Raw genomic sequence first — 25,234 nt, forward strand, 5'->3', positions numbered from 1 at the left:
GCACTGACTATTTCTCTAAACTAATTCTATTCTACCTTTGTGAAAGTGCTTCGGGTGACAAGACTGATGTGTCATCGCGAGCAAAAACAAATGCAATTAGTGTGACTACATAAAGATCATCAATTCATGAGCTCCTCATTGTCAGATGATACTGATAGACAGGGACTGCTTATTTAACTAATCTCCAAATCTACAGAAAACATTCAAATCAAGCAACAGAGATGATGAATCATAAGCTAGCAATTCCCATTAGCAGGAGACTATTAAACCTGTCTGAGCAGATAAACGAAGCCGAAACTTCTTTACAAAACAGCCAGAGACTAAGAAAAGAAAACAGAGTAGGCCAATAAACACAAAATAGTGACATTTATGGTTAAAGTTGTTGGTTATAGTTCACTCATGTTATATTGAATAAACAAATATCTCCCAAAATAAAAAATGGATGGATGGAAATATGGATGTATACATGTTTGTTTGTATACATGGCATGCATGAATGCATACAGTACCGGACAAAAGTTTGGAAACATTAATATTTGTAATGTTTTTGAAAGAAGTCTCTTAGAAGTCTCTCTTTGGTCAGAAATACAGTAAAAACAGTAGTATTGTGAAATATAATAACAGCTTAAAATAATGGATTTCTATTTTAACATACTTTAAAATATCATTTATTTCTGTGATGCAAAGCTGAATTTTCATCAGCTGTTACTCCTGTCTTCAGTGTCACATGATCATTCAGAAATCATTCTAAAATGCTGATTTATTATCAACGTTGGAAACAGGTGTGCTGCTTAATATTTGTCATAACCTGTGATACTTTTTTCAGGATTCGTTGATGAACAAAACGTTTAAAAAAAGAACAGCATTTATTTAAAATATAAATCTTTTGTAACAATATACACAACCATTCAAAAAGTTTGGGGTCAGTATATTTTTTATAAATAAATTAGTGGTTTTATTCAGCAAGAATGTGTTAAATTGATCAAAAGTGATAGTAAAGATTTGTATGTTGACAAAAATGCTGTTCTTTTGAACTTTTTATTCCTCAATGAATCCTGAAAAAAGTATCATAGGTTCCAAGAAACTATTAAGCAGCACAACTATTTCCAACATTGATAATAATAACTGGGGAAAATCAGCATTTTAGAATGATATCTGAATGATCATGTGACACTGAAGACTGGAGTAACGGCTGTTGAAAATTCAGCGTTGCATCACAGAAATATATTAAAATAGAAAAACGTTATTTTAAATTGTAATAATATATATCACAATATTAGTGTTTTTTCTATATTTTTAATCAAATAATTGCAGGATTGATGAGCATAAGAGACTTCTTTCAAAAACAAAACAAATAGTAATGTTTCCAAACTTTTGACCGGTACTGTATGCATGTATGTATGTATGTATGCACTGTATACCGGTATGTATGTATATACATAGCCTACCCTACATACATCAATGTTAAATAGATTGTAGACGGTGACCGGGCCGACTCTGATTATATGAAGTTAACGGCGATACTGTTGTTGTTGTTGCTGTTGCTATGATTCTGCTCAACTTTCTGTTAGAGCGGATGTTCACATTAAACGTGGCAATTAATCGAATTAAATAATGACAACCGTAAAGTTCGAAAATTTAGGTCATAAATATGTTTCACAATCTGCCAGATAGTCTTTTCGTGCATTTATCTTCTTCCAGTTTGCAAAAAAACAATTGTCATAAATCACGTTTACGCCCATGTATTTAATCGAGAAGTTCATTGGTGCCATTGAATCGGACTCGGACTTTCTGAAACAGAAAAATTTAACATAAAACAGAGTTTATCCTCCGAACTTACCCAAAGCTCAGTGCCCCAGTCCATGTTCAGCTCTCCTACTGCTTTCCCTCCTCTATTAGCCTGAAAAGTTATCCCAACTTACGAGAGTAACATATGTTCAAAATAGGATCAAAGAAAGCGACTCATATCTTTCCCACATTCACGCGCAACACAGAACAAAATCAGTATGGTTCTCCAGCGCGAGCTACTTTGTGGCGGCACAAACACTTTTCGTTGCAGAGCAAGAGAAGGATCAACTGGATTTCATTGCCGCGTCACTCCCAGATCCCTAATTCTTAAAGGAGCCGCCGGATCCAGTTTCCAGCTTTCAGACTGCATGTCGATCACCAGACGGAGTGAGAGAACTTCAAACCAGAGGGGAATAACATGACCTTTATTAAATTATTAACACCACAGGTCAACAATCAATAAATACATCCTGAAACCATTTTCCATTCATTTATTAATAAAAATAAAAAATACATATAAAAAAAACACAGTAGACAACTAGTTTGAATCTCTGAAGCCATGCAGAAATACATAAAAAAAAACGAATATTCTTCTAATTAATGTTTTGACTGTCTGAATTAAGAGTAACTTTTTTTTGTAAACAGTAGTTAAAAGTAGTATGTAAGTAGTATGATCTTTCATTATTTTATTTTTTTTAAATCTTCAAATTAATTTTGTTTTAAAACATTGTTTTATTTCAAAACGTTTTGTACAGTATTTAACAGTACTAAACATTAGTTTGTTCTTTAACAGTATTAAAAGAACAAAATAGATTACTATCTGCCAATACAGAATTCAACTTCAGATCTGCATTTATGCATAAATATTTCTATTAACCCAACTTTAAACCCACAATCTCATAGTGGGTAACACTTTTGTACAGAAAATAAAATTCAGTATGGCGTAGGCTAACCAACATACAGGACAACATTTTGTTGTCATGTGATAAGATAACCTGATACGTTTTAAACGTTTCTTTTTTTATCATCTAAGACGTTCTTCTTTGACACTGACACATAGTCACACACTTGACAGTGCATGCTGCTATGAGCTTTTAGCCTACACATCGTAGCCCCGGTTTCACAGACAGGGTTTAGATATTAAGCCAGGATTAAGCCTTAGTTCAATTAGGGCATTTAAGTAGCTTTTATAAACGTGCTTTAGAAAAAAAACATTACTGGTGTTAATCTTGAGACAAAACAATGGCACTGACATATATTAAGATATGCCATTGCAAGCAGCTTTCAGTTAAAACAGCTCAAATGTGCATTTTAGTCTTGTCTGTGAAACTGGGGGATAGATAGCCCACCCGTTTTTATTGAACGTATGTAATCTGAATTATGTTCAATAGGCAATATCATCTTTGTTCAATGTTAGCATTTGCTCCATTGCTTAACGGTTGCATTTCATACTGCTTCACTGCAGGCTGTACTTGATAACTTCCACTTGATTGTTTCCTTATCCACAGATAGATAAGTAATGCGATGATTATAATAACAAGCAGTGCAATTATCACCGCTATAACAATTGTAATGTAGTTTGGAGAGTTGCCTAGAAAGGAAAAAGCAAAATATAGGTTCAGTTAATAAAGATCTAATATAAAACTCAAAATATTTAGCATAACATTCATTTTGTGGTTAAATGACTCAACAGTAAAATATCACATAAACCAAAATCTGTTAATATCTCATGGCATGGGGAATAAATATAAAATCATTATCACAATCGTAGCCCTAACCTCTTATGTTCACTTCGAAGGTCTTGTCCTGACGTCCAAATTGATTCGAGGCACTGCATGTATAAACCCCTGCACTGGTAGACGTGGCTCTCTTGATGTTAAAGATGATGCGGCGCCTCCCAGTGGAGATGATCTCATTTTTAAAGCTCCACGACATTTTAGGCTCTGGGTTACCAGTCGAATCGCACTCTAGGGTTATATTGCTGTCTTCAACCACATCAAACTTGTCTTGGCTGGCATGCAACACTGGAGCATCTGTGTTGGAAGTAGAACGTTGTCTTTTTTATTTCAGTGTCGAAGGTTGTTAAAGAAATATATAAAGTATTGAAGAACATTTTTTTCGTACACAGGATAGTTAGAACGAATGTTGAATTCACAGTTCCATGTTTGTTACTTGCAGTTAATTGATACCAGCCACTATCATTCCATTTGGGATAATAGGGAAGCGCGATAAGTTTTCCATTTTTGTGGAGGGAGACATCAGGCTTTGGTAATCCATTAGCTACACAAGGATGTTGGAAGGGTGTTTTCTCTTTTACTTCGTAGCTCTCACTGCAGTTCAGCTTTGGAGGGTCTATATTTGTGAAAAAATGTTGTTGTTTTTTAAATTTGATAACAGAAAGACAATCAGAGACACAAAACATCAGGTTTTAATGCAGAAGAACTCTCACACTTACACTCCACTGTGATGTTTATGATACACGTGGAATTGCCTTGGTCATTACTGGCAGTGATTTCATATTGGTCAGAATCATATGTGTTAAGAAGTATAGAAACACTGAGTTGGCCTAGTGATGATTTGCGTCTCCAAGAAATGTCTGGATAAGGGTTACCAACAAGAGAATATGAATTTGGATATGAATCTAAGGAGGCCCCTGTCGTTGGAGACCAGTCCTTACAATGTTTAATTTTTGGCTCATCTGAAAAAGAAGAACATTGAAAACATAAAACATACTTATCGGTGTATATTTTAAGAGCATTTCTAGGTTTTTTACATGTGTGGAGAATGGAGATAAAACAATATATTTTTTACTTACAATAAACAGTAATGTTGAGATGTTTTGACGGGGCTGTTGGAGGAGGTTGAGGTCCTTCCTCTCCCAGTTCCAGCTTTGCTTCACACCAGTACTGAGCTCCATCATCAGCTCTGTCTGGACGGATCAGGAGTTTAGATGTTTTACTGACTGGAGTCTTGATGGTGTCAGTGAAGATGGTTTGATCCACCAGAGTCTGTCCTTTGTACCAGTTGACAGTGAGAGTCTGAACAGGAGCCACATTGAGAACGTCACACTGGAGCTCATACTGGTTTCCCTCCATCATTGGTCCGGTGTGATACACAGTGCTGATGGACACACTGTCGGGAGTCTCTGTGGAGGAAGATTTACACACTGATATCTGCAGTCATCAATGTATAGTAGATATTTCTGAGAATATAAAAGTATCAATAACAGAGAAACTTACTGTAAATAGTCACTGGGAGAGTAATTTCACACTGTTTCTTATGGTTTATGTAGCAGAATGGCTCTATGTCCCATTCTCTCAGTTCTGACACTCTCCATGTGATCAGACTGTCTTTGCTCATAGGCACTGCTCCCTCACTGGCTTCCCATCCCAATCCTTTATGCGGGATAGAAGTGCTGCAGTCGGCTGAAACAGGACCGCCGAACTTCACAATAACTCTCTCTGGGTTGAGCTGAATTGGACAGTTGCCGTCTATAGAATTGGATGTGATTGAAAACAAATGAATCTCTATCACAGAATAACAGCGTCATTTATAATCAGTTTGGGCACTCACTCATCTATCTAGTGATAAAAAAACCTTTCCTTAGCAAAGTGTGAGCAATAAAATAGTAATGCTTTAGGAGCCAATTACATTGAACACATTTAACACGAGATGCAGGGCAGTGGAATGAAAAAACGTGTCTTTTAACTATGTGGTATTCCTCACTTAAGGGACACTATATGATCCTCTGCAGTCAAAATCAACGAAATTTAGTTCAATTAAACGGATGTACTACAATTTGTTTCAATAATACCTTTAAAAAAAAAATAAAAACATGTATTTTTGAAGGGATTTCATTTTACTAGACAATATTCACCTGCACATTTATTCCTATATAAAATAATACAAATATTAGAAATACATTTTTATATTATTTTCAATTAATACAGTGATTAAGTTAAAAACAGAGCAAATGTATTCAATATCCAATGCACTGAAGGCAGATATGTGCCATCTGATGTGAGAACCAAAGAAAATCAAATGTAATACCATCGTGCAACCAGATGCCTGTATAGCCCAATGTATGTGTAACGGTCACCAGCTGGATTGCCCTTGAGAGCCACCAGAGGCCACTCCACACAGACTATTATCACTCCCTCACAAACTACATTTCCCATAACTCACTGCCCGGACTCATCATCACTGGTTGCATTCACCTGTGTCTCATTACCCTGTTAGTCTCAGCCTATTTCAACCTTGTTCACTCATTCACTCAATGCAAAGTTTTGTATGTTGTTGCACTGCATTTCTGGGCGTTTTCCCCTTTTACTGTCTATGGTTTTCCCAGGTTTTATGTCTCTTGGTTTTTGGGTTTCTTGCCTGTTTCTTGGATTCCTCTTTTGCCTCTGACCCCTGCCAGTTTTGTTTGTTTGTTTGTTTGTTTGTTTGGACTGCCTGCCTGTGTTTTGACCTATTGCCTGTATATTGGATTACGTGTCTGGATTTCCCCTTAATTAAAGCTGCAATGGACCACTTGCACTGAACTTCGTGACGCACTTCCGTTTGGAAACAATACATATCACTTATTTCCGGTTATGTTTACTTTCAATGGAGCCTACTGTGGTCAATGAGTTGAACAAACGCCAACTAAAAAAAGTGTGTATAATAATATTTTATATTTTGGACTTTTTTATTGACAGAAGAAGGGATGATCTGATGTTTACTGTGTGCAGAATTTTCAAAACTCATCGGAACATGAAGTTTAATCCAATCCAAGCCAATCTGAGAAAGCTGAGGCTGTTAAAAATACGCCCTTATTTCACCACAGGGTGTCAGTGTTCGTCTAAACTAGTGACCGCGACGCTGAAATGTGTGAGAACAGATGAATAACATCAGTACGAACCACGAACATTTATTTATTTGGATTAAATATTGTAACCATTCAGTGTCATTTTTCAATGTCAATCGTTTTACTATTTACATGTTCATGCCCAAAATGCTTAATTGATATTCAAAGAAGTTGACTGTCATTCTCCTCTACGCTGCGTGCGGTTCTGATCGTAGGCACCTCGCGAGTATTCATTCATTCAACTATTTAAAAAAGACAAGAATAAAGCACCAATGCACACAAGAAATGCTTTTTATTGGTCAAATTCATTAAAAAATGTGAACTCAACAGGTATGGAATATAAGTAGGCTAAGAGAAAAATACTGTAAATGAGAAGACATAGGTCTGCTGCAGGTTAGTGAATAAATATATATTTATTATTCAGAATGTAACAGTTGGAAAGAAAAAAAATATATATAGGAACATTTCAGCAGGCTCAAGATAATTAATACAGAGATCATTATTCATTGTTTTAATCAATTGGCATCCATAAAACGTAGTGATAATCTGCATTCTCATGTAGGCCTATGGACGTGCGATGAACACTCTAACCGGAAACTCCCGATATGTAATAAATAGAACGCGGAAGTAGTTGTGCAAGTAGTGCATTGGATCTCAACCTTCGTGTCTCAGAGCAGTTCGTGACAGAAAACTTTGCCACTCCGAGATCTAGCAGCCATGCCAACCATGTGTCCAGACGTCCAAATCATGCGTTTCCGTCAGGAGAATTGGTCCATCGAAGACTGTCGCAGATTTTATTGAACTGGCACACCTCACACTAATGAGCACCGCGTGCTTAATTATCTTTTTCCGCGGAAGATTATCTGAACCGCTCCGGTCATTGATGCCCGACCATGATCCTCACGGGACAATAGAACAATATATTGACCTGGCCCTGTTGTTGAGCGGTTCATCATTTGCTGTGGGTGTGGAGGAGAAGGAGCTCCGTGAACCCACAGTACCACCTGAGCCTGAGTCAGTTCACGTCTCGCCCGCCCAGCCTGAGAATCCACGTCAGTTCACGTCACGCCAACCATCAAGCCAGCCACCGGATCGGTCTATGGCCGTCCCGGACTGGTTTCCAGCGTGGCCAATCCCCCGCTGATGTCAGCACGTGCTGCCACAAGGGCCATCGTTCCAGGTCCAGCCCTGCCGAGCCTGCGCTTCACGTCAGTCCTGCCGAGCCTGCGCATCACGTCATGGCCACCGAACAAGAGACTGCACAAGTCGTGTCTGCTGCACAAGAGACTGTTCCCGTCACGTCGGCCAAGCCAGAGACTGTTCCCGTCACGTCGGCCAAGCCAGAGACTGTTCCCGTCATGCACACCGAGCCAGAGACCGTTCCCGTCACGCCCGCCGAGCCAGAGACTGTTCACGTCACGCACGCCGAGCCAGAGACTGTTCCCGTCACGCACGCCGAGCCAGAGACTGTTCCCGTCACGCCCGCCGAGCCAGAGACTGTTCCCGTCACGCACGCCGAGCCAGAGACTGTTCCCGTCACGCACGCCGAGCCAGAGACTGTTCCCGTCACGCACGCCGAGCCAGAGACTGTTCCCGTCACGCCCGCCGAGCCAGAGACTGTTCCCGTCACGCACGCCGAGCCAGAGACTGTTCCCGTCACGCACGCCGAGCCAGAGACTGTTCCCGTCACGCACGCCGAGCCAGAGACTGTTCCCGTCACGCACGCTGAGCCAGAGACTGTTCCCGTCACGCACGCCGAGCCAGAGACTGTTCCCGTCACGCACGCTGAGCCAGAGACTGTTCCGGTCACGCACGCCGAGCCAGAGACTGTTCCCGTCACGCCCGCCGAGCCAGAGACGGTTCCCGTCACGCCCGCCGAGCCAGAGACTGTTCCCGTCACGCACGCTGAGCCAGAGACTGTTCCCGTCACGCACGCTGAGCCAGAGACTGTTCCCGTCACGCACGCCGAGCCAGAGACTGTTCCCGTCACGCCCGCCGAGCCAGAGACGGTTCCCGTCACGCCCGCCGAGCCAGAGACCGTTCCCGTCACGCCCGCCGAGCCAGAGACCGTTCCCGTCACGCACGCCGAGCCAGAGACCGTTCCCGTCACGCACGCCGAGCCAGAGACCGTTCCCGTCACGCACGCCGAGCCAGAGACTGTTCACGTCACGCCCGCCGAGCCAGAGACTGTTCCCGTCACGCCCGCCGAGCCAGAGACTGTTCACGTCACGCCCGCCGAGCCAGAGACTGTTCCCGTCACGCCCGCCGAGCCAGAGACTGTTCCCGTCACGCACGCCGAGCCAGAGACTGTTCCCGTCACGTCGGCCAAGCCAGAGACTGTTCCCGTCACGCCCGCCGAGCCAGAGACCGTTCCCGTCACGCCCGCCGAGCCAGAGACCGTTCCCGTCACGCACGCCGAGCCAGAGACCGTTCCCGTCACGCACGCCGAGCCAGAGACCGTTCACGTCACGCCCGCCGAGCCAGAGACCGTTCCCGTCACGCCCGCCGAGCCAGAGACTGTTCCCGTCACGCACGCCGAGCCAGAGACTGTTCCCGTCACGTCGGCCAAGCCAGAGACTGTTCCCGTCACGCCCGCCGAGCCAGAGACCGTTCCCGTCACGCCCGCCGAGCCAGAGACCGTTCCCGTCACGCCCGCCGAGCCAGAGACCGTTCCCGTCACGCCCGCCGAGCCAGAGACTGTTCCCGTCACGCACGCCGAGCCAGAGACTGTTCCCGTCACGCACGCCGAGCCAGAGACTGTTCCCGTCACGCACGCTGAGCCAGAGACTGTTCCCGTCACGCCCGCCGAGCCAGAGACTGTTCCCGTCACGCACGCCGAGCCAGAGACGGTTCCCGTCACGTCGGCCAAGCCAGAGACTGTTCCCGTCATGCACGCCGAGCCAGAGACGGTTCCCGTCACGTCGGCCAAGCCAGAGACTGTTCCCGTCATGCACGCCGAGCCAGAGACGGTTCCCGTCACGTCGGCCAAGCCAGAGACTGTTCCCGTCATGCTCGCCGAGCCAGAGACTGTTCCCGTCACGCACGCCGAGCCAGAGACTGTTCACGTCACGCCCGCCGAGCCAGAGACTGTTCACGTCACGCCCGCCGAGCCAGAGACTGTTCACGTCACGCCCGCCGAGCCAGAGACTGTTCACGTCACGCCCGCCGAGCCAGAGACTGTTCACGTCACGCCCGCCGAGCCAGAGACTGTTCACGTCACGCTCGCCGAGCTAGAGACTGTTCCCGTCACGCACGCCGAGCCAGAGACTGTTCACGTCACGCCCGCCGAGCCAGAGACTGTTCACGTCACGCCCGCCGAGCCAGAGACTGTTCACGTCACGCCCGCCGAGCCAGAGACTGTTCACGTCACGCCCGCCGAGCCAGAGACTGTTCCCGTCACGCACGCCGAGCCAGAGACTGTTCACGTCACGCCCGCCGAGCCAGAGACTGTTCACGTCACGCCCGCCGAGCCAGAGACTGTTCACGTCACGCCCGCCGAGCCAGAGACTGTTCACGTCACGCACGCTGAGCCAGAGACTGTTCCCGTCACGCACGCCGAGCCAGAGACTGTTCACGTCACGCCCGCCGAGCCAGAGACTGTTCACGTCACGCCCGCCGAGCCAGAGACTGTTCACGTCACGCCCGCCGAGCCAGAGACTGTTCACGTCACGCCCGCCGAACCAGAGACTGTTCACGTCACGCTCGCCGAGCTAGAGACTGTTCACGTCACGCACGCCGAGCCAGAGACTGTTCACGTCACGCCCGCCGAACCAGAGACTGTTCACGTCACGCTCGCCGAGCTAGAGACTGTTCACGTCACGCCCGCCGAGCCAGAGACTGTTCACGTCACGCCCGCCGAACCAGAGACTGTTCACGTCACGCTCGCCGAGCTAGAGACTGTTCACGTCACGCCCGCCGAGCCAGAGACCGTTCCCGTCACGCCCGCCGAGCCAGAGACCGTTCCCGTCACGCACGCCGAGCCAGAGACTGAAATTGCCAATTAAACTGTCACTTAGATTTGAAAATTATACAAAAATGCATAGTTACCTTGTATGGACACTTTTACACGTCTGATGGTGGTGCTAACAGAGTTGTTTGCAATGCAGTGCAGATCCTCAGATGTTGATTCTGTTATAGTAAGAGTTTCACTATAAACTATATCAGTTGTGTTGACACTCCAGCTGATTGTTGGTTTTGGGTTTCCCTCGGCTTTACAAACAATCACCCCTGGATATCCTGGAAACACAGGCACTTTGGAGGGCAGTTTGGTCTCATCGATGATCGGTTTAACTGCAGGAAGAAGCAAAAAACAGTTTAAGAGGTTTTGTATCTGCACTGCATCTTACATTTCTTATGTTAATCCATATTAATTTTAATCTTTTAACAAAACAAACTAAATTTAGAAATGTAACAAGAAAAAGTTACACACTGGCTGTGTCTGAAATCGCATACTCTCTTGAGTAGGTACTTATTTTGAGTAAGTAATTACTTCATGGCCGGCAAAAAAGTTTTTTCTATAGTATGAATGTGTAGTATTAATGTAATCTGGATGAACTACATTCGCCATGCTGTCATCATCATGTGACCCGCGTCAGTTTCGTCGCTTCACTGCCATTCATAAATCCTCTCCTGTGGCCTCATGGGATAGTAAAGTGTCTATTGTATGCACACTTTTTGTTTACTCTTTTGTGAGTACTGTGAATTCAGACATATACTTCTTGGGTCATATACTGTTTTCACCAACTATCTTGTAGGGAAGTTTGCGATTTCGGATACAGCCACTGTGTCACATGGTAAGGGCTACAACCAAACGTCTGATTTGGACATCAGATGTTCTTAAAAGATTAATGATAGAAGCTGATGGATCTTACTTACAATAAACAGTAATGCGGAGAGGATCTGATGTGACTTCAGGAGGAGGTTGAGGTCCTTCTTCTCCCAGTTCCAGCTTTGCTTCACACCAGTACTGAGCTCCATCATCAGCTCTGTCTGGACGGATCAGGAGTTTAGATGTTTTACTGACTGGAGTATGGATGGTGTCAGTGAAGATGGTTTGATCCACCAGAGTCTGTCCTTTGTACCAGTTGACAGTGAGATTCTGAACAGGAGCCACATTGAGAACGTCACACTGGAGCTCATACTGGTTTCCCTCCATCATTGGTCCGGTGTGATTCACAGTGCTGATGGACACACTGTCTGGAGTCTCTGTGGAACAGATTTCAGAGGTATTGATTTCCACAGTCCTGAGTGAATTCCAGAAAATAAATATTTTTGCATGATTTGAAATAAATAAATAAAAAACTCACTGTAAACGATAAATGAGAGATTCTGTGAACACTGGGTTTCATTAGAGAAAATGTGACAAGTTAGCTGCATCTCCCAGTTTGTCACATTACCACTTTGGGAGATTTTTCCAATGTTTTCCAGTGATCTATTAGATGGCTCCCAACTCAAGTCAAAATCATCTGTCATGATAGTGGAGCAGTTCACTGAGAATGAAGCTTCATATTGAACCACCACCTCAGGAGGGTTGAAGGAAATGGGGCAGTCTGTCAAAAGAGAACGAAGACAGTGCATTCTGATAAAACTGATTTATGAGAAAAGTAGTATTAGAGTTCATTAAAGATTTAGTAAAGCTGTAAACAAACATTACGTAAACTGAACATCTACTTGACTTTGCTACAGACTTCTTAATGCTTGATGTGACAAAATCTGATAAACATCCAGAATTTATAGCATTCACATTTCATGAATTGTGTGGCTTGTATTTACCCAAAGAGAAGAATAGCATTTACAGTAACAGTATATACACCTCGTGTCATTCTAAATCGGTATGACTTTATTTCGTCTGTGATGAGATGAGTCATTTTGACTGCAGTGGTTTGGTGTGTTTATAGTGGTTGTTAAGGCAAGCATTAGCTTTTCTTTTGCTCATGGCTAGGGAACAAACCACCCATTACTCTAGATCTTACTCCTTGGTAGGTAACTGACCCTGCAGTTCAGAGATATTAATATCCAGCTAACATTATTGACAAATCATGTGGCTTGTTGAGCAGAGGTGTGCTATTTTTTGTAATAAGCTGGGAAACAACCACCTACCAACCTTTTGAATGCATTTAAAAGATGCCATAAACATTATTCAAAAGACCAGTGCCCGGTTGCATAAAGTACCTTAAGTTTTTCCCTTAAGTATGATACTTAAGGGGCGATTTACCCTTACCTAAGAGAACAACTTAAGGGTGTTGCATATAATCTCTTAAACGGTTCTCTTAGGTAAGGGAAACATTTAAGTGTTTCACGACAGCGATCCTGGATTCACGTTATAAAAGTCTGTTGTTGCCATAGATACGCAAAACACTAACATGTCGGAATATCACGTGTCAGTCCAGTGACGCTATCACGCAACACCGCGTTAGCTCCGAACGTGGCGGCAGTTTGTGTTGTTCACCGTCTCATGCTTTGGCATTTACGAGGCTGAATCCAGCTTCTTATTCGCAGCTTCTTATTGACGCTATCCGTTCCACCTTAAATGACGCGAACTTCCGCGTTTGCTGGCTTCTTATTGACGCTCAACTTAGGGACCGTGCGGTTTTCTCTTTTTCGCGTTTTTAAAGGGATTGTGTTACTTTTGGGTCTATATTCCGAATAAAATGATAATAAAAAATGTTTAAAAGCAAATAACACTGATATATCAGCGAAAATGGACTGTACAAATATTAAAGCACATAAATATAATTAGGCTACATTATTCTTTAATTATTGTATGTCATCAGCTCAATTTAGGGACCGTGTGGTTTTTCACTTATTCACACTTATTAGAGACCCTGTTTGTATTGTTTATATTTTTCCAGAAAAGAATAATAAAGTATTTTGAAAGGTAAATAAATAATAATAACACATAAATGTCTGTTAAAATATAATTAGGCCTACATTATTCTTTAATTATTGCAAATAACATCATTTGAATGTATTCAATACATGTTTTTTTTAAATTATTATTATTATTATTACAAATTAGAATTTCACAAGGTACTGAGATTATGCTCCAGCTTGGATCCAGCCTCTTATGAAGACTTCAGATGACCCAGCACATTTGAATAGATGAAACCTACCCTTGCAAGGACTCCAGAACATCAAACATGAATGATTATACAAAATGATCTATTTATAATTGCTTTAACACATTAATTTTGCTTAGATGCATATATGATATTTGTAAATACTATAATTTGTGGTATCTTATAACTGTACTTTCTGATATCATCTCATTAAATCCTATTGTGGTTTTGTAACATAGAAACCTGCATTTTCTGTAAAGCTGCCTTGAAATTATATGTATTGTGAAAAGGGTTATACAAATGACTGTATGAATTAAATTCAATTGCATTGACTTGAAAGTGCCATTGCATGGTTACTGTACATTAGAAAGATATGGACCTAATCTGACAAAATACAGAAGAGTTAACGAGGCTGAATCCAGCTTCTTATTCGCAGCTTCTTATTGACGCTATCCGTTCCACCTTAAATGACGCGAACTTCCGCGTTTGCTGGCTTCTTATTGACGCTCAACTTAGGGACCGTGCGGTTTTCTCTTTTTCGCGTTTTTAAAGGGATTGTGTTACTTTTGGGTCTATATTCCGAATAAAATGATAATAAAAAATGTTTAAAAGCAAATAACACTGATATATCAGCGAAAATGGACTGTACAAATATTAAAGCACATAAATATAATTAGGCTACATTATTCTTTAATTATTGTATGTCATCAGCTCAATTTAGGGACCGTGTGGTTTTTCACTTATTCACACTTATTAGAGACCCTGTTTGTATTGTTTATATTTTTCCAGAAAATAATAATAAAGTATTTTGAAAGGTAAATAAATAATAATAACACATAAATGTCTGTTAAAATATAATTAGGCCTACATTATTCTTTAATTATTGCAAATAACATCATTTGAATGTATTCAATACATGTTTTTTTTAAATTATTATTATTATTATTACAAATTAGAATTTCACAAGGTACTGAGATTATGCTCCAGCTTGGATCCAGCCTCTTATGAAGACTTCAGATGACCCAGCACATTTGAATAGATGAAACCTACCCTTGCAAGGACTCCAGAACATCAAACATGAATGATTATACAAAATGATCTATTTATAATTGCTTTAACACATTAATTTTGCTTAGATGCATATATGATATTTGTAAATACTATAATTTGTGGTATCTTATAACTGTACTTTCTGATATCATCTCATTAAATCCTATTGTGGTTTTGTAACATAGAAACCTGCATTTTCTGTAAAGCTGCCTTGAAATTATATGTATTGTGAAAAGGGTTATACAAATGACTGTATGAATTAAATTCAATTGCATTGACTTGAAAGTGCCATTGCATGGTTACTGTACATTAGAAAGATATGGACCTAATCTGACAAAATACAGAAGAGTTATCACATTGTTGGCCTATTTGGTTTTACTGATGTTTTACCCTGTATCTGCTTGAATATAATCATGCACAATTTCACGTTTTACTGTATAAAAAGCCATTGCATTGTTGGCTCAATTGGGGGCTCTATATCTTAGCTGTATTTGATGGAATTTTTTAATTTTGCACTTTAGACAGTGCACAATAAGCCGCCTAATGCATTTTCTGCCCATTCTGCGGCGCTGTTTCTCGGCCGCCTCAGAGGGTGCGTTAAATTTGACATTGTCCCATTAGACTAGAGCTCCTACTCTGACGAAATCCACATTTTGAGCAGTTTTTACTGTAGAATTTTTTTTTAATGAATTTTTTAATTTTGCACTTTAGACAGTGCACAAAAAGCTGCCTAATGCATTTTCTGCCCATTTCGTGGCGCTGTTTCTCGGCCGCCTCAGAGGGTGCGTTAAATTTGACAAAGTCCCATTAGACTAGAGCTCCTACTCGGACGAAATCCACATTTTGAGGAGTTTTTACTGTAGAATTTTTGTTTAATTAATTTTTAAATTTAGCACTTTAGACAGTGCACAATAAGCTACCTAATGCATTTTCTGCCCATTTCGTGGCGCTGTTTCTCGGCCGCCTCAGAGGGTGCGTTAAATTTGACAAAGTCCCATTAGACTAGAGCTCCTACTCTAACGAAATCCAAATTTTGAGCAGTTTTTACTGTAGAATTTTATTTTAATGAATTTTTGAATTTTGCTTTTTACAGTGCACAATAAGCTGCCTAATGCATTTTCTGCCCATTCTGCGGCGCTGTTTCTCGGCTGCCTCAGAGGGTGCGTTAAATTTGACATTGTCCCATTAGACTAGAGCTCGAACTCTGACGAAATCCACATTTTTAGCAGTTTTTACTGTAGAATTTTTTTTTAATGAATTTTTGAATTTTGTACTTTAGACAGTGCACAATAAGCCGCCTAATGCATTTCTGCCCATTTCGTGGCGCTGTTTCTCGGCCGCCTCAGAGGGTGCGTTAAATTTGACATTGTCCCATTAGACTAGAGCTCGAACTCTGACGAAATCCACATTTTTAGCAGTTTTTACTGTAGATTTTTTTTTTAATGAATTTTTGAATTTTGTACTTTAGACAGTGCACAATAAGCCGCCTAATGCATTTCTGCCCATTTCGTGGCGCTGTTTCTCGGCCGCCTCAGAGGGTGCGTTAAATTTGACATTGTCCCATTAGACTAGAGCTCCTACTCTGACGAAATCCACATTTTGAGCAGTTTTTACTGTAGAATTTTTTTTTAATGAATTTTTGAATTTTGTACTTTAGACAGTGCACAATAAGCCGCCTAATGCATTTCTGCCCATTTCGTGGCGCTGTTTCTCGGCCGCCTCAGAGGGTGCGTTAAATTTGACATTGTCCCATTAGACTAGAGCTCGAACTCTGACGAAATCCACATTTTTAGCAGTTTTTACTGTAGATTTTTTTTTTAATGAATTTTTGAATTTTGTACTTTAGACAGTGCACAATAAGCCGCCTAATGCATTTCTGCCCATTTCGTGGCGCTGTTTCTCGGCCGCCTCAGAGGGTGCGTTAAATTTGACATTGTCCCATTAGACTAGAGCTCCTACTCTGACGAAATCCACATTTTGAGCAGTTTTTACTGTAGAATTTTTTTTTAATGAATTTTTGAATTTTGCACTTTAGACAGTGCACAATAAGCTGCCTAATGCATTTTCTGCCCATTTCGTGGCGCTGTTTCTCAGCCGCCTCAGAGGGTGCGTTAAATTTGACAAAGTCCCATTAGACTAGAGCTCCTACTCTGACGAAATCCACATTTTGAGCAGTTTTTACTGTAGAATGTTTTTTTAATGAATTTTTGAATTTTGCACTTTAGACAGTGCACAATAAGCTGCCTAATGCATTTTCTGCCCATTTCGTGGCGCTGTTTCTCGGCCGCCTCAGAGGGTGCGTTAAATTTGACAAAGTCCCATTAGACTAGAGCTCCTACTCTAACGAAATCCAAATTTTGAGCAGTTTTTACTGTAGATTTTTTTTTTAATGAATTTTTTGAAGTTTGCTTTTTACAGTGCACAATAAGCCGCCTAATACATTTTCTGCCCATTTCGTGGCGCTGTTTCTCGGCCGCCTCAGAGGGTGCGTTAAATTTGACAAAGTCCCATTAGACTAGAGCTCCTACTCTGACGAAATCCACATTTTGAGGAGTTTTTACTGTAGAATTTTTGTTTAATTAATTTTTAAATTTTGCACTTTAGACAGTGCACAATAAGCTGCCTAATACATTTTCTGCCCATTTCGTGGCGCTGTTTCTCGGCCGCCTCAGAGGGTGCGTTAAATTTGACAAAGTCCCATTAGACTAGAGCTCCTACTCTAATGAAATCCAAATTTTGAGCAGTTTTTACTGTAGAATTTTATTTTAATGAATTTTTGAATTTTGCTTTTTACAGTGCACAATAAGCTGCCTAATGCATTTTCTGCCCATTCTGCGGCGCTGTTTCTCGGCTGCCTCAGAGGGTGCGTTAAATTTGACATTGTCCCATTAGACTAAAGCTCCTACTCTGACGAAATCCACATTTTGAGCAGTTTTTACTGTAGTATTTTTTTTTAATGAATTTTTGAATTTTGCACTTAAGACAGTGCACAATAAGCCGCCTAATGCATTTCTGCCCATTTCGTGGCGCTGTTTCTCGGCCGCCTCAGAGGGTGCGTTAAATTTGACATTGTCCCATTAGACTAGAGCTCGAACTCTGACGAAATCCACATTTTTAGCAGTTTTTACTGTAGATTTTTTTTTTTATGAATTTTTGAATTTTGTACTTTAGACAGTGCACAATAAGCCGCCTAATGCATTTCTGCCCATTTCGTGGCGCTGTTTCTCGGCCGCCTCAGAGGGTGCGTTAAATTTGACATTGTCCCATTAGACTAGAGCTCCTACTCTGACGAAATCCACATTTTGAGCAGTTTTTACTGTAGAATTTTTTTTTAATGAATTTTTGAATTTTGCACTTTAGACAGTGCACAATAAGCCGCCTAATGCATTTTCTGCCCAATCTGCGGCGCTGTTTCTCGGCTGCCTCAGAGGGTGCGTTAAATTTGACATTGTCCCATTAGACTAGAGCTCCTACTCTAACGAAATCCACATTTTGAGCAGTTTTTACTGTAGAATTTTATTTTAATGAATTTTTGAAGTTTGCTTTTTACCGTGCACAATAAGCTGCCTAATGCATTTTCTGCCCAATCTGCGGCGCTGTTTCTCGGCTGCCTCAGAGGGTGCGTTAAATTTGACATTGTCCCATTAGACTAGAGCTCCTACTCTGACGAAATCCACATTTTGAGTAGTTTTTACTGTAGAATTTCTTTTTAATGAATTTTTGAATTTTGCACTTAAGACAGTGCACAATAAGCTGCCTAATGCATTTTCTGCCCATTTCGTGGCGCTGTTTCTCGGCCGCCTCAGAGGGTGCGTTAAATTTGACAAAGTCCCAATAGAGTAGAGCTACTACTCTAACGAAATCCAAATTTTGAGCAGTTTTTACTGTAGATTTTTTTTTTAATGAATTTTTGAAGTTTGCTTTTTACAGTGCACAATAAGCCGCCTAATGCATTTTCTGCCCATTCTGCGGCGCTGTTTCTCGGCCGCCTCAGAGGGTGCGTTAAATTTGACAAAGTCCCATTAGACTAGAGCTCCTACTCTGACGAAATCCACATTTTGAGCAGTTTTTACTGTAGAATGTTTTTTTAATGAATTTTTGAATTTTGTACTTTAGACAGTGCACAATAAGCCGCCTAATGCATTTCTGCCCATTTCGTGGCGCTGTTTCTCGGCCGCCTCAGAGGGTGCGTTAAATTTGACATTGTCCCATTAGACTAGAGCTCCTACTCTGACGAAATCCACATTTTGAGTAGTTTTTACTGTAGAATTTCTTTTTAATGAATTTTTGAATTTTGCACTTAAGACAGTGCACAATAAGCTGCCTAATGCATTTTCTGCCCATTTCGTGGCGCTGTTTCTCGGCCGCCTCAGAGGGTGCGTTAAATTTGACAAAGTCCCAATAGAGTAGAGCTACTACTCTAACGAAATCCAAATTTTGAGCAGTTTTTACTGTAGATTTTTTTTTTAATGAATTTTTGAAGTTTGCTTTTTACAGTGCACAATAAGCCGCCTAATGCATTTTCTGCCCATTCTGCGGCGCTGTTTCTCGGCCGCCTCAGAGGGTGCGTTAAATTTGACAAAGTCCCATTAGACTAGAGCTCCTACTCTGACGAAATCCACATTTTGAGCAGTTTTTACTGTAGAATGTTTTTTTAATGAATTTTTGAATTTTGTACTTTAGACAGTGCACAATAAGCCGCCTAATGCATTTCTGCCCATTTCGTGGCGCTGTTTCTCGGCCGCCTCAGAGGGTGCGTTAAATTTGACATTGTCCCATTAGACTAGAGCTCCTACTCTGACGAAATCCACATTTTGAGCAGTTTTTACTGTAGAATTTTTTTTTAATGAATTTTTGAATTTTGCACTTTAGACAGTGCACAATAAGCTGCCTAATGCATTTTCTGCCCATTTCGTGGCGCTGTTTCTCGGCCGCCTCAGAGGGTGCGTTAAATTTGACAAAGTCCCATTAGACTAGAGCTCCTACTCTAACGAAATCCAAATTTTGAGCAGTTTTTACTGTAGAATTTTATTTTAATGAATTTTTGAAGTTTGCTTTTTACAGTGCACAATAAGCCGCCTAATGCATTTTCTGCCCAATCTGCGGCGCTGTTTCTCGGCTGCCTCAGAGGGTGCGTTAAATTTGACATTGTCCCATTAGACTAGAGCTCCTACTCTAACGAAATCCACATTTTGAGCAGTTTTTACTGTAGAATGTTTTTTTAATGAATTTTTGAAGTTTGCTTTTTACAGTGCACAATAAGCCGCCTAATGCATTTTCTGCCCAATCTGCGGCGCTGTTTCTCGGCTGCCTCAGAGGGTGCGTTAAATTTGACAAAGTCCCATTAGACTAGAGCTCCTACTCTAACGAAATCCAAATTTTGAGCAGTTTTTACTGTAGAATTTTATTTTAATGAATTTTTGAAGTTTGCTTTTTACAGTGCACAATAAGCCGCCTAATGCATTTTCTGCCCAATCTGCGGCGCTGTTTCTCGGCTGCCTCAGAGGGTGCGTTAAATTTGACATTGTCCCATTAGACTAGAGCTCCTACTCTAACGAAATCCACATTTTGAGCAGTTTTTACTGTAGAATTTTATTTTAATGAATTTTTGAAGTTTGCTTTTTACAGTGCACAATAAGCCGCCTAATGCATTTTCTGCCCAATCTGCGGCGCTGTTTCTCGGCTGCCTCAGAGGGTGCGTTAAATTTGACATTGTCCCATTAGACTAGAGCTCCTACTCTGACGAAATCCACATTTTGAGTAGTTTTTACTGTAGAATTTCTTTTTAATGAATTTTTGAATTTTGCACTTAAGACAGTGCACAATAAGCTGCCTAATGCATTTTCTGCCCATTTCGTGGCGCTGTTTCTCGGCCGCCTCAGAGGGTGCGTTAAATTTGACAAAGTCCCAATAGAGTAGAGCTACTACTCTAACGAAATCCAAATTTTGAGCAGTTTTTACTGTAGAATTTTTTTTTGTATGAATTTTTTACCTTGACATGTTAAACATAGCTTGACTAGATACCTGTTAAAGAGAATAATCATGCTTTACACAGGTTGCAGTGAGAATACACAATCAATTATTGCTACAGGTGCAGCTTAAATAGAACATCACATGGCATGGACACATGACAAACACACCTGAGAGGAATCCACAATAATTGGGAGCACACTCATTAACCAATCAATCAATTAACATGACACATTACACAATGCACAAATACGCCTTTCTGCAGTGTGTTATGAGTTCAAAGCTTCACAAAACAATGATTCCACAGTAAAAACTGCTCCAGATTTGGATTTCAATAGGAACAGCTGTCCTATAACGGGACAATGTCCACTTTAACGCACCCTCTGAGGCGGCCGAGAAACAGCGCAGCCAAATGGGCCTAAGGCGCAATACGCCTCTTTGTGCATTGGGTTATGTAAAGTTCAAAGCTTCACAAAACAATAATTCCACAGTAAAACTGCTCAAGATTTGGATTTCATTAAGAACAGCTGTCCTATAACGGGACAATGTCCACTTTAACGCACCCTCTGAGGCGGCCGAGAAACAGCGCCACCAATTGGGCCTAAGGCGCAATACGCTCTGTGCATTGTGAAAAGTCAAGTCCAAAGCTTCATAAAACAATAATTCCACAGTAAAACTGCTCAAGATTTGGATTTCATTAAGAACAGCTGTCCTATAACGGGACAATGTCCACTTTAACGCACCCTCTGAGGCGGCCGAGAAACAGCGCCACCAATTGGGCCTAAGGCGCAATACGCTCTGTGCATTGTGAAAAATCAAGTCCAAAGCTTCATAAAACAATAATTCCACAGTAAAAAAAATCTACAGTAAAACCTGTTTAAAATGTGGATTTCGTTAGAGGAGTAGCTCTACTATAATAGGATAATGTCAAATTTAACGCACCCTCTGATGCGGCCGAGAAACAGCGCCGTGAAATGGGCAGAAAAATGTATTAGGCGGCTCATTGTGCATTGTGTAAAGTGCCAAGTTCAAAGACTCATAAAAATAATATTCTACAGTAAAAACTGGTCAAAATTTGGATTTCGTTAAAGGAGTAGCTCTGTTATAATGGGACAATGTCCAATTTAACACACCCTCTGAGGCGGCCGTGAAACAGCGCCCCGAACTGGGCAGAAAATGTATTTGGCGGCTCTTTGTGCACTGTAAAATGCAAAATTAAAAGATTCATAGAAAAAAAATTCTACAGTAAAAACTGCTCAAACTGTGGATTTCATCAGAGGAACAGCTGTCCTATAATAGGATAATGTCCAATTTAACGCAACCTCTGAGGCGGCCGAGAAACAGCGCCGCGAAATGGGCAGAAAATGTGTTAGGCTGCTTATTGTTCACTGTCTAAAGTACAAAATTCTAAACTTCATAAAAAACCAATTCTACAGTAAAAACTGCTCAAAATGTGGATTTCGTCAGAGTAGGAGCTTTAGTCTAATGGGACAATGTCAAATTTAACGCACCCTCTGAGGCGGCCGAGAAACAGCGCCACGAAATGGGCAGAAAATGCATTAGGCAGCTTATTGTGCACTGTAAAAAGCAAACTTCAAAAATTCATTAAAAAAACATTCTACAGTAAAAACTGCTCAAAATGTGGATTTCGTCAGAGTAGGAGCTCTAGTCTAATGGGACTTTGTCAAATTTAACGCACCCTCTGAGGCGGCCGAGAAACAGCGCCACGAAATGGGCAGAAAATGTATTAGGCGGCTTATTGTGCACTGTAAAAAGCAAACTTCAAAAAATTCATTAAAAAAAAAATCTACAGTAAAAACTGCTCAAAATTTGGATTTCGTTAGAGTAGGAGCTCTAGTCTAATGGGACTTTGTCAAATTTAACGCACCCTCTGAGGCGGCCGAGAAACAGCGCCACGAAATGGGCAGAAAATGCATTAGGCAGCTTATTGTGCACTGTCTAAAGTGCAAAATTCAAAAATTCATTAAAAAAACATTCTACAGTAAAAACTGCTCAAACTGTGGATTTCGTCAGAGTAGGAGCTCTAGTCTAATGGGACTTTGTCAAATTTAACGCACCCTCTGAGGCGGCCGAGAAACAGCGCCACGAAATGGGCAGAAAATGCATTAGGCAGCTTATTGTGCACTGTCTAAAGTGCAAAATTCAAAAATCCATTAAAAAAAATTCTACAGTAAAAACTGCTCAAAATGTGGATTTCGTCAGAGTAGGAGCTCTAGTCTAATGGGACAATGTCAAATTTAACGCACCCTCTGAGGCGGCCGAGAAACAGCGCCACGAAATGGGCAGAAATGCATTAGGCGGCTTATTGTGCACTGTCTAAAGTACAAAATTCAAAAATTCATTAAAAAAAAAATCTACAGTAAAAACTGCTAAAAATGTGGATTTCGTCAGAGTTCGAGCTCTAGTCTAATGGGACAATGTCAAATTTAACGCACCCTCTGAGGCGGCCGAGAAACAGCGCCACGAAATGGGCAGAAATGCATTAGGCGGCTTATTGTGCACTGTCTTAAGTGCAAAATTCAAAAATTCATTAAAAAAAAATACTACAGTAAAAACTGCTCAAAATGTGGATTTCGTCAGAGTAGGAGCTTTAGTCTAATGGGACAATGTCAAATTTAACGCACCCTCTGAGGCAGCCGAGAAACAGCGCCGCAGAATGGGCAGAAAATGCATTAGGCAGCTTATTGTGCACTGTAAAAAGCAAAATTCAAAAATTCATTAAAATAAAATTCTACAGTAAAAACTGCTCAAAATTTGGATTTCATTAGAGTAGGAGCTCTAGTCTAATGGGACTTTGTCAAATTTAACGCACCCTCTGAGGCGGCCGAGAAACAGCGCCACGAAATGGGCAGAAAATGCATTAGGCGGCTTATTGTGCACTGTAAAAAGCAAACTTCAAAAAATTCATTAAAAAAAAAATCTACAGTAAAAACTGCTCAAAATTTGGATTTCGTTAGAGTAGGAGCTCTAGTCTAATGGGACTTTGTCAAATTTAACGCACCCTCTGAGGCGGCCGAGAAACAGCGCCACGAAATGGGCAGAAAATGCATTAGGCGGCTTATTGTGCACTGTAAAAAGCAAACTTCAAAAAATTCATTAAAAAAAAAATCTACAGTAAAAACTGCTCAAAATTTGGATTTCGTTAGAGTAGGAGCTCTAGTCTAATGGGACTTTGTCAAATTTAACGCACCCTCTGAGGCGGCCGAGAAACAGCGCCACGAAATGGGCAGAAAATGTATTAGGCGGCTTATTGTGCACTGTAAAAAGCAAACTTCAAAAAATTCATTAAAAAAAAAATCTACAGTAAAAACTGCTCAAAATTTGGATTTCGTTAGAGTAGGAGCTCTAGTCTAATGGGACTTTGTCAAATTTAACGCACCCTCTGAGGCGGCCGAGAAACAGCGCCACGAAATGGGCAGAAAATGCATTAGGCAGCTTATTGTGCACTGTCTAAAGTGCAAAATTCAAAAATCCATTAAAAAAAATTCTACAGTAAAAACTGCTCAAAATGTGGATTTCGTCAGAGTAGGAGCTCTAGTCTAATGGGACAATGTCAAATTTAACGCACCCTCTGAGGCGGCCGAGAAACAGCGCCACGAAATGGGCAGAAATGCATTAGGCGGCTTATTGTGCACTGTCTAAAGTACAAAATTCAAAAATTCATTAAAAAAAAAATCTACAGTAAAAACTGCTAAAAATGTGGATTTCGTCAGAGTTCGAGCTCTAGTCTAATGGGACAATGTCAAATTTAACGCACCCTCTGAGGCGGCCGAGAAACAGCGCCACGAAATGGGCAGAAATGCATTAGGCGGCTTATTGTGCACTGTCTTAAGTGCAAAATTCAAAAATTCATTAAAAAAAAATACTACAGTAAAAACTGCTCAAAATGTGGATTTCGTCAGAGTAGGAGCTTTAGTCTAATGGGACAATGTCAAATTTAACGCACCCTCTGAGGCAGCCGAGAAACAGCGCCGCAGAATGGGCAGAAAATGCATTAGGCAGCTTATTGTGCACTGTAAAAAGCAAAATTCAAAAATTCATTAAAATAAAATTCTACAGTAAAAACTGCTCAAAATTTGGATTTCATTAGAGTAGGAGCTCTAGTCTAATGGGACTTTGTCAAATTTAACGCACCCTCTGAGGCGGCCGAGAAACAGCGCCACGAAATGGGCAGAAAATGCATTAGGCGGCTTATTGTGCACTGTAAAAAGCAAACTTCAAAAAATTCATTAAAAAAAAAATCTACAGTAAAAACTGCTCAAAATTTGGATTTCGTTAGAGTAGGAGCTCTAGTCTAATGGGACTTTGTCAAATTTAACGCACCCTCTGAGGCGGCCGAGAAACAGCGCCACGAAATGGGCAGAAAATGCATTAGGCGGCTTATTGTGCACTGTAAAAAGCAAACTTCAAAAAATTCATTAAAAAAAAAATCTACAGTAAAAACTGCTCAAAATTTGGATTTCGTTAGAGTAGGAGCTCTAGTCTAATGGGACTTTGTC

The 25,234-nt window shown here is 41.1% G+C and overlaps 4 protein-coding genes across 7 annotated transcripts in view; 1 reads left to right on the forward strand and 3 right to left on the reverse strand.

Moving 5' to 3' along the window:
• Positions 1–2,059, reverse strand: part of trip10a (thyroid hormone receptor interactor 10a) — a 37,012-nt gene extending 34,953 nt beyond the window's left edge. For 2 of the 4 annotated variants that reach the window (XM_056252882.1, XM_056252877.1), the window contains exon 1: positions 1,840–2,057. In XM_056252882.1, coding sequence (XP_056108857.1) covers positions 1,840–1,863 — 24 coding nt within the window. In that variant the 5' untranslated portion in view covers positions 1,864–2,057. Of the gene's footprint in view, positions 1–1,839 lie in introns of all 4 variants that reach the window. The other 2 variants (XM_056252861.1, XM_056252869.1) reach the window with 2 other exon arrangements.
• The window catches only part of dnmt1 (DNA (cytosine-5-)-methyltransferase 1), a 265,280-nt gene that overhangs the window by 164,363 nt on the left and 75,683 nt on the right, over positions 1–25,234 (reverse strand). The gene's annotated exons all lie outside the window — the stretch shown is intronic.
• p2ry11 (purinergic receptor P2Y11) overlaps positions 1–25,234 on the forward strand; it is a 173,134-nt gene that overhangs the window by 98,685 nt on the left and 49,215 nt on the right. The gene's annotated exons all lie outside the window — the stretch shown is intronic.
• Positions 3,104–25,234, reverse strand: part of icam5 (intercellular adhesion molecule 5) — a 35,211-nt gene continuing 13,080 nt past the window's right edge. The window contains exons 5-14 of the mRNA XM_056252717.1: positions 13,085–13,087; positions 11,943–12,185; positions 11,512–11,841; positions 10,684–10,926; positions 5,027–5,278; positions 4,603–4,932; positions 4,243–4,485; positions 3,912–4,139; positions 3,566–3,820; positions 3,104–3,378 (exon numbers count right to left, since the gene is read on the reverse strand). Coding sequence (XP_056108692.1) covers positions 3,185–3,378; positions 3,566–3,820; positions 3,912–4,139; positions 4,243–4,485; positions 4,603–4,932; positions 5,027–5,278; positions 10,684–10,926; positions 11,512–11,841; positions 11,943–12,185; positions 13,085–13,087 — 2,321 coding nt within the window. The 3' untranslated portion in view covers positions 3,104–3,184. The remainder of the gene's footprint in view (positions 3,379–3,565; positions 3,821–3,911; positions 4,140–4,242; positions 4,486–4,602; positions 4,933–5,026; positions 5,279–10,683; positions 10,927–11,511; positions 11,842–11,942; positions 12,186–13,084; positions 13,088–25,234) is intronic.

The sequence above is a fragment of the Rhinichthys klamathensis genome, unplaced genomic scaffold (assembly GCF_029890125.1).
Source record: "Rhinichthys klamathensis goyatoka isolate OS25496 unplaced genomic scaffold, OSU_Roscu_1.1 h1tg000004l_1, whole genome shotgun sequence".
In the NCBI taxonomy this organism is placed as follows: Eukaryota; Metazoa; Chordata; class Actinopteri; order Cypriniformes; family Leuciscidae; genus Rhinichthys; species Rhinichthys klamathensis.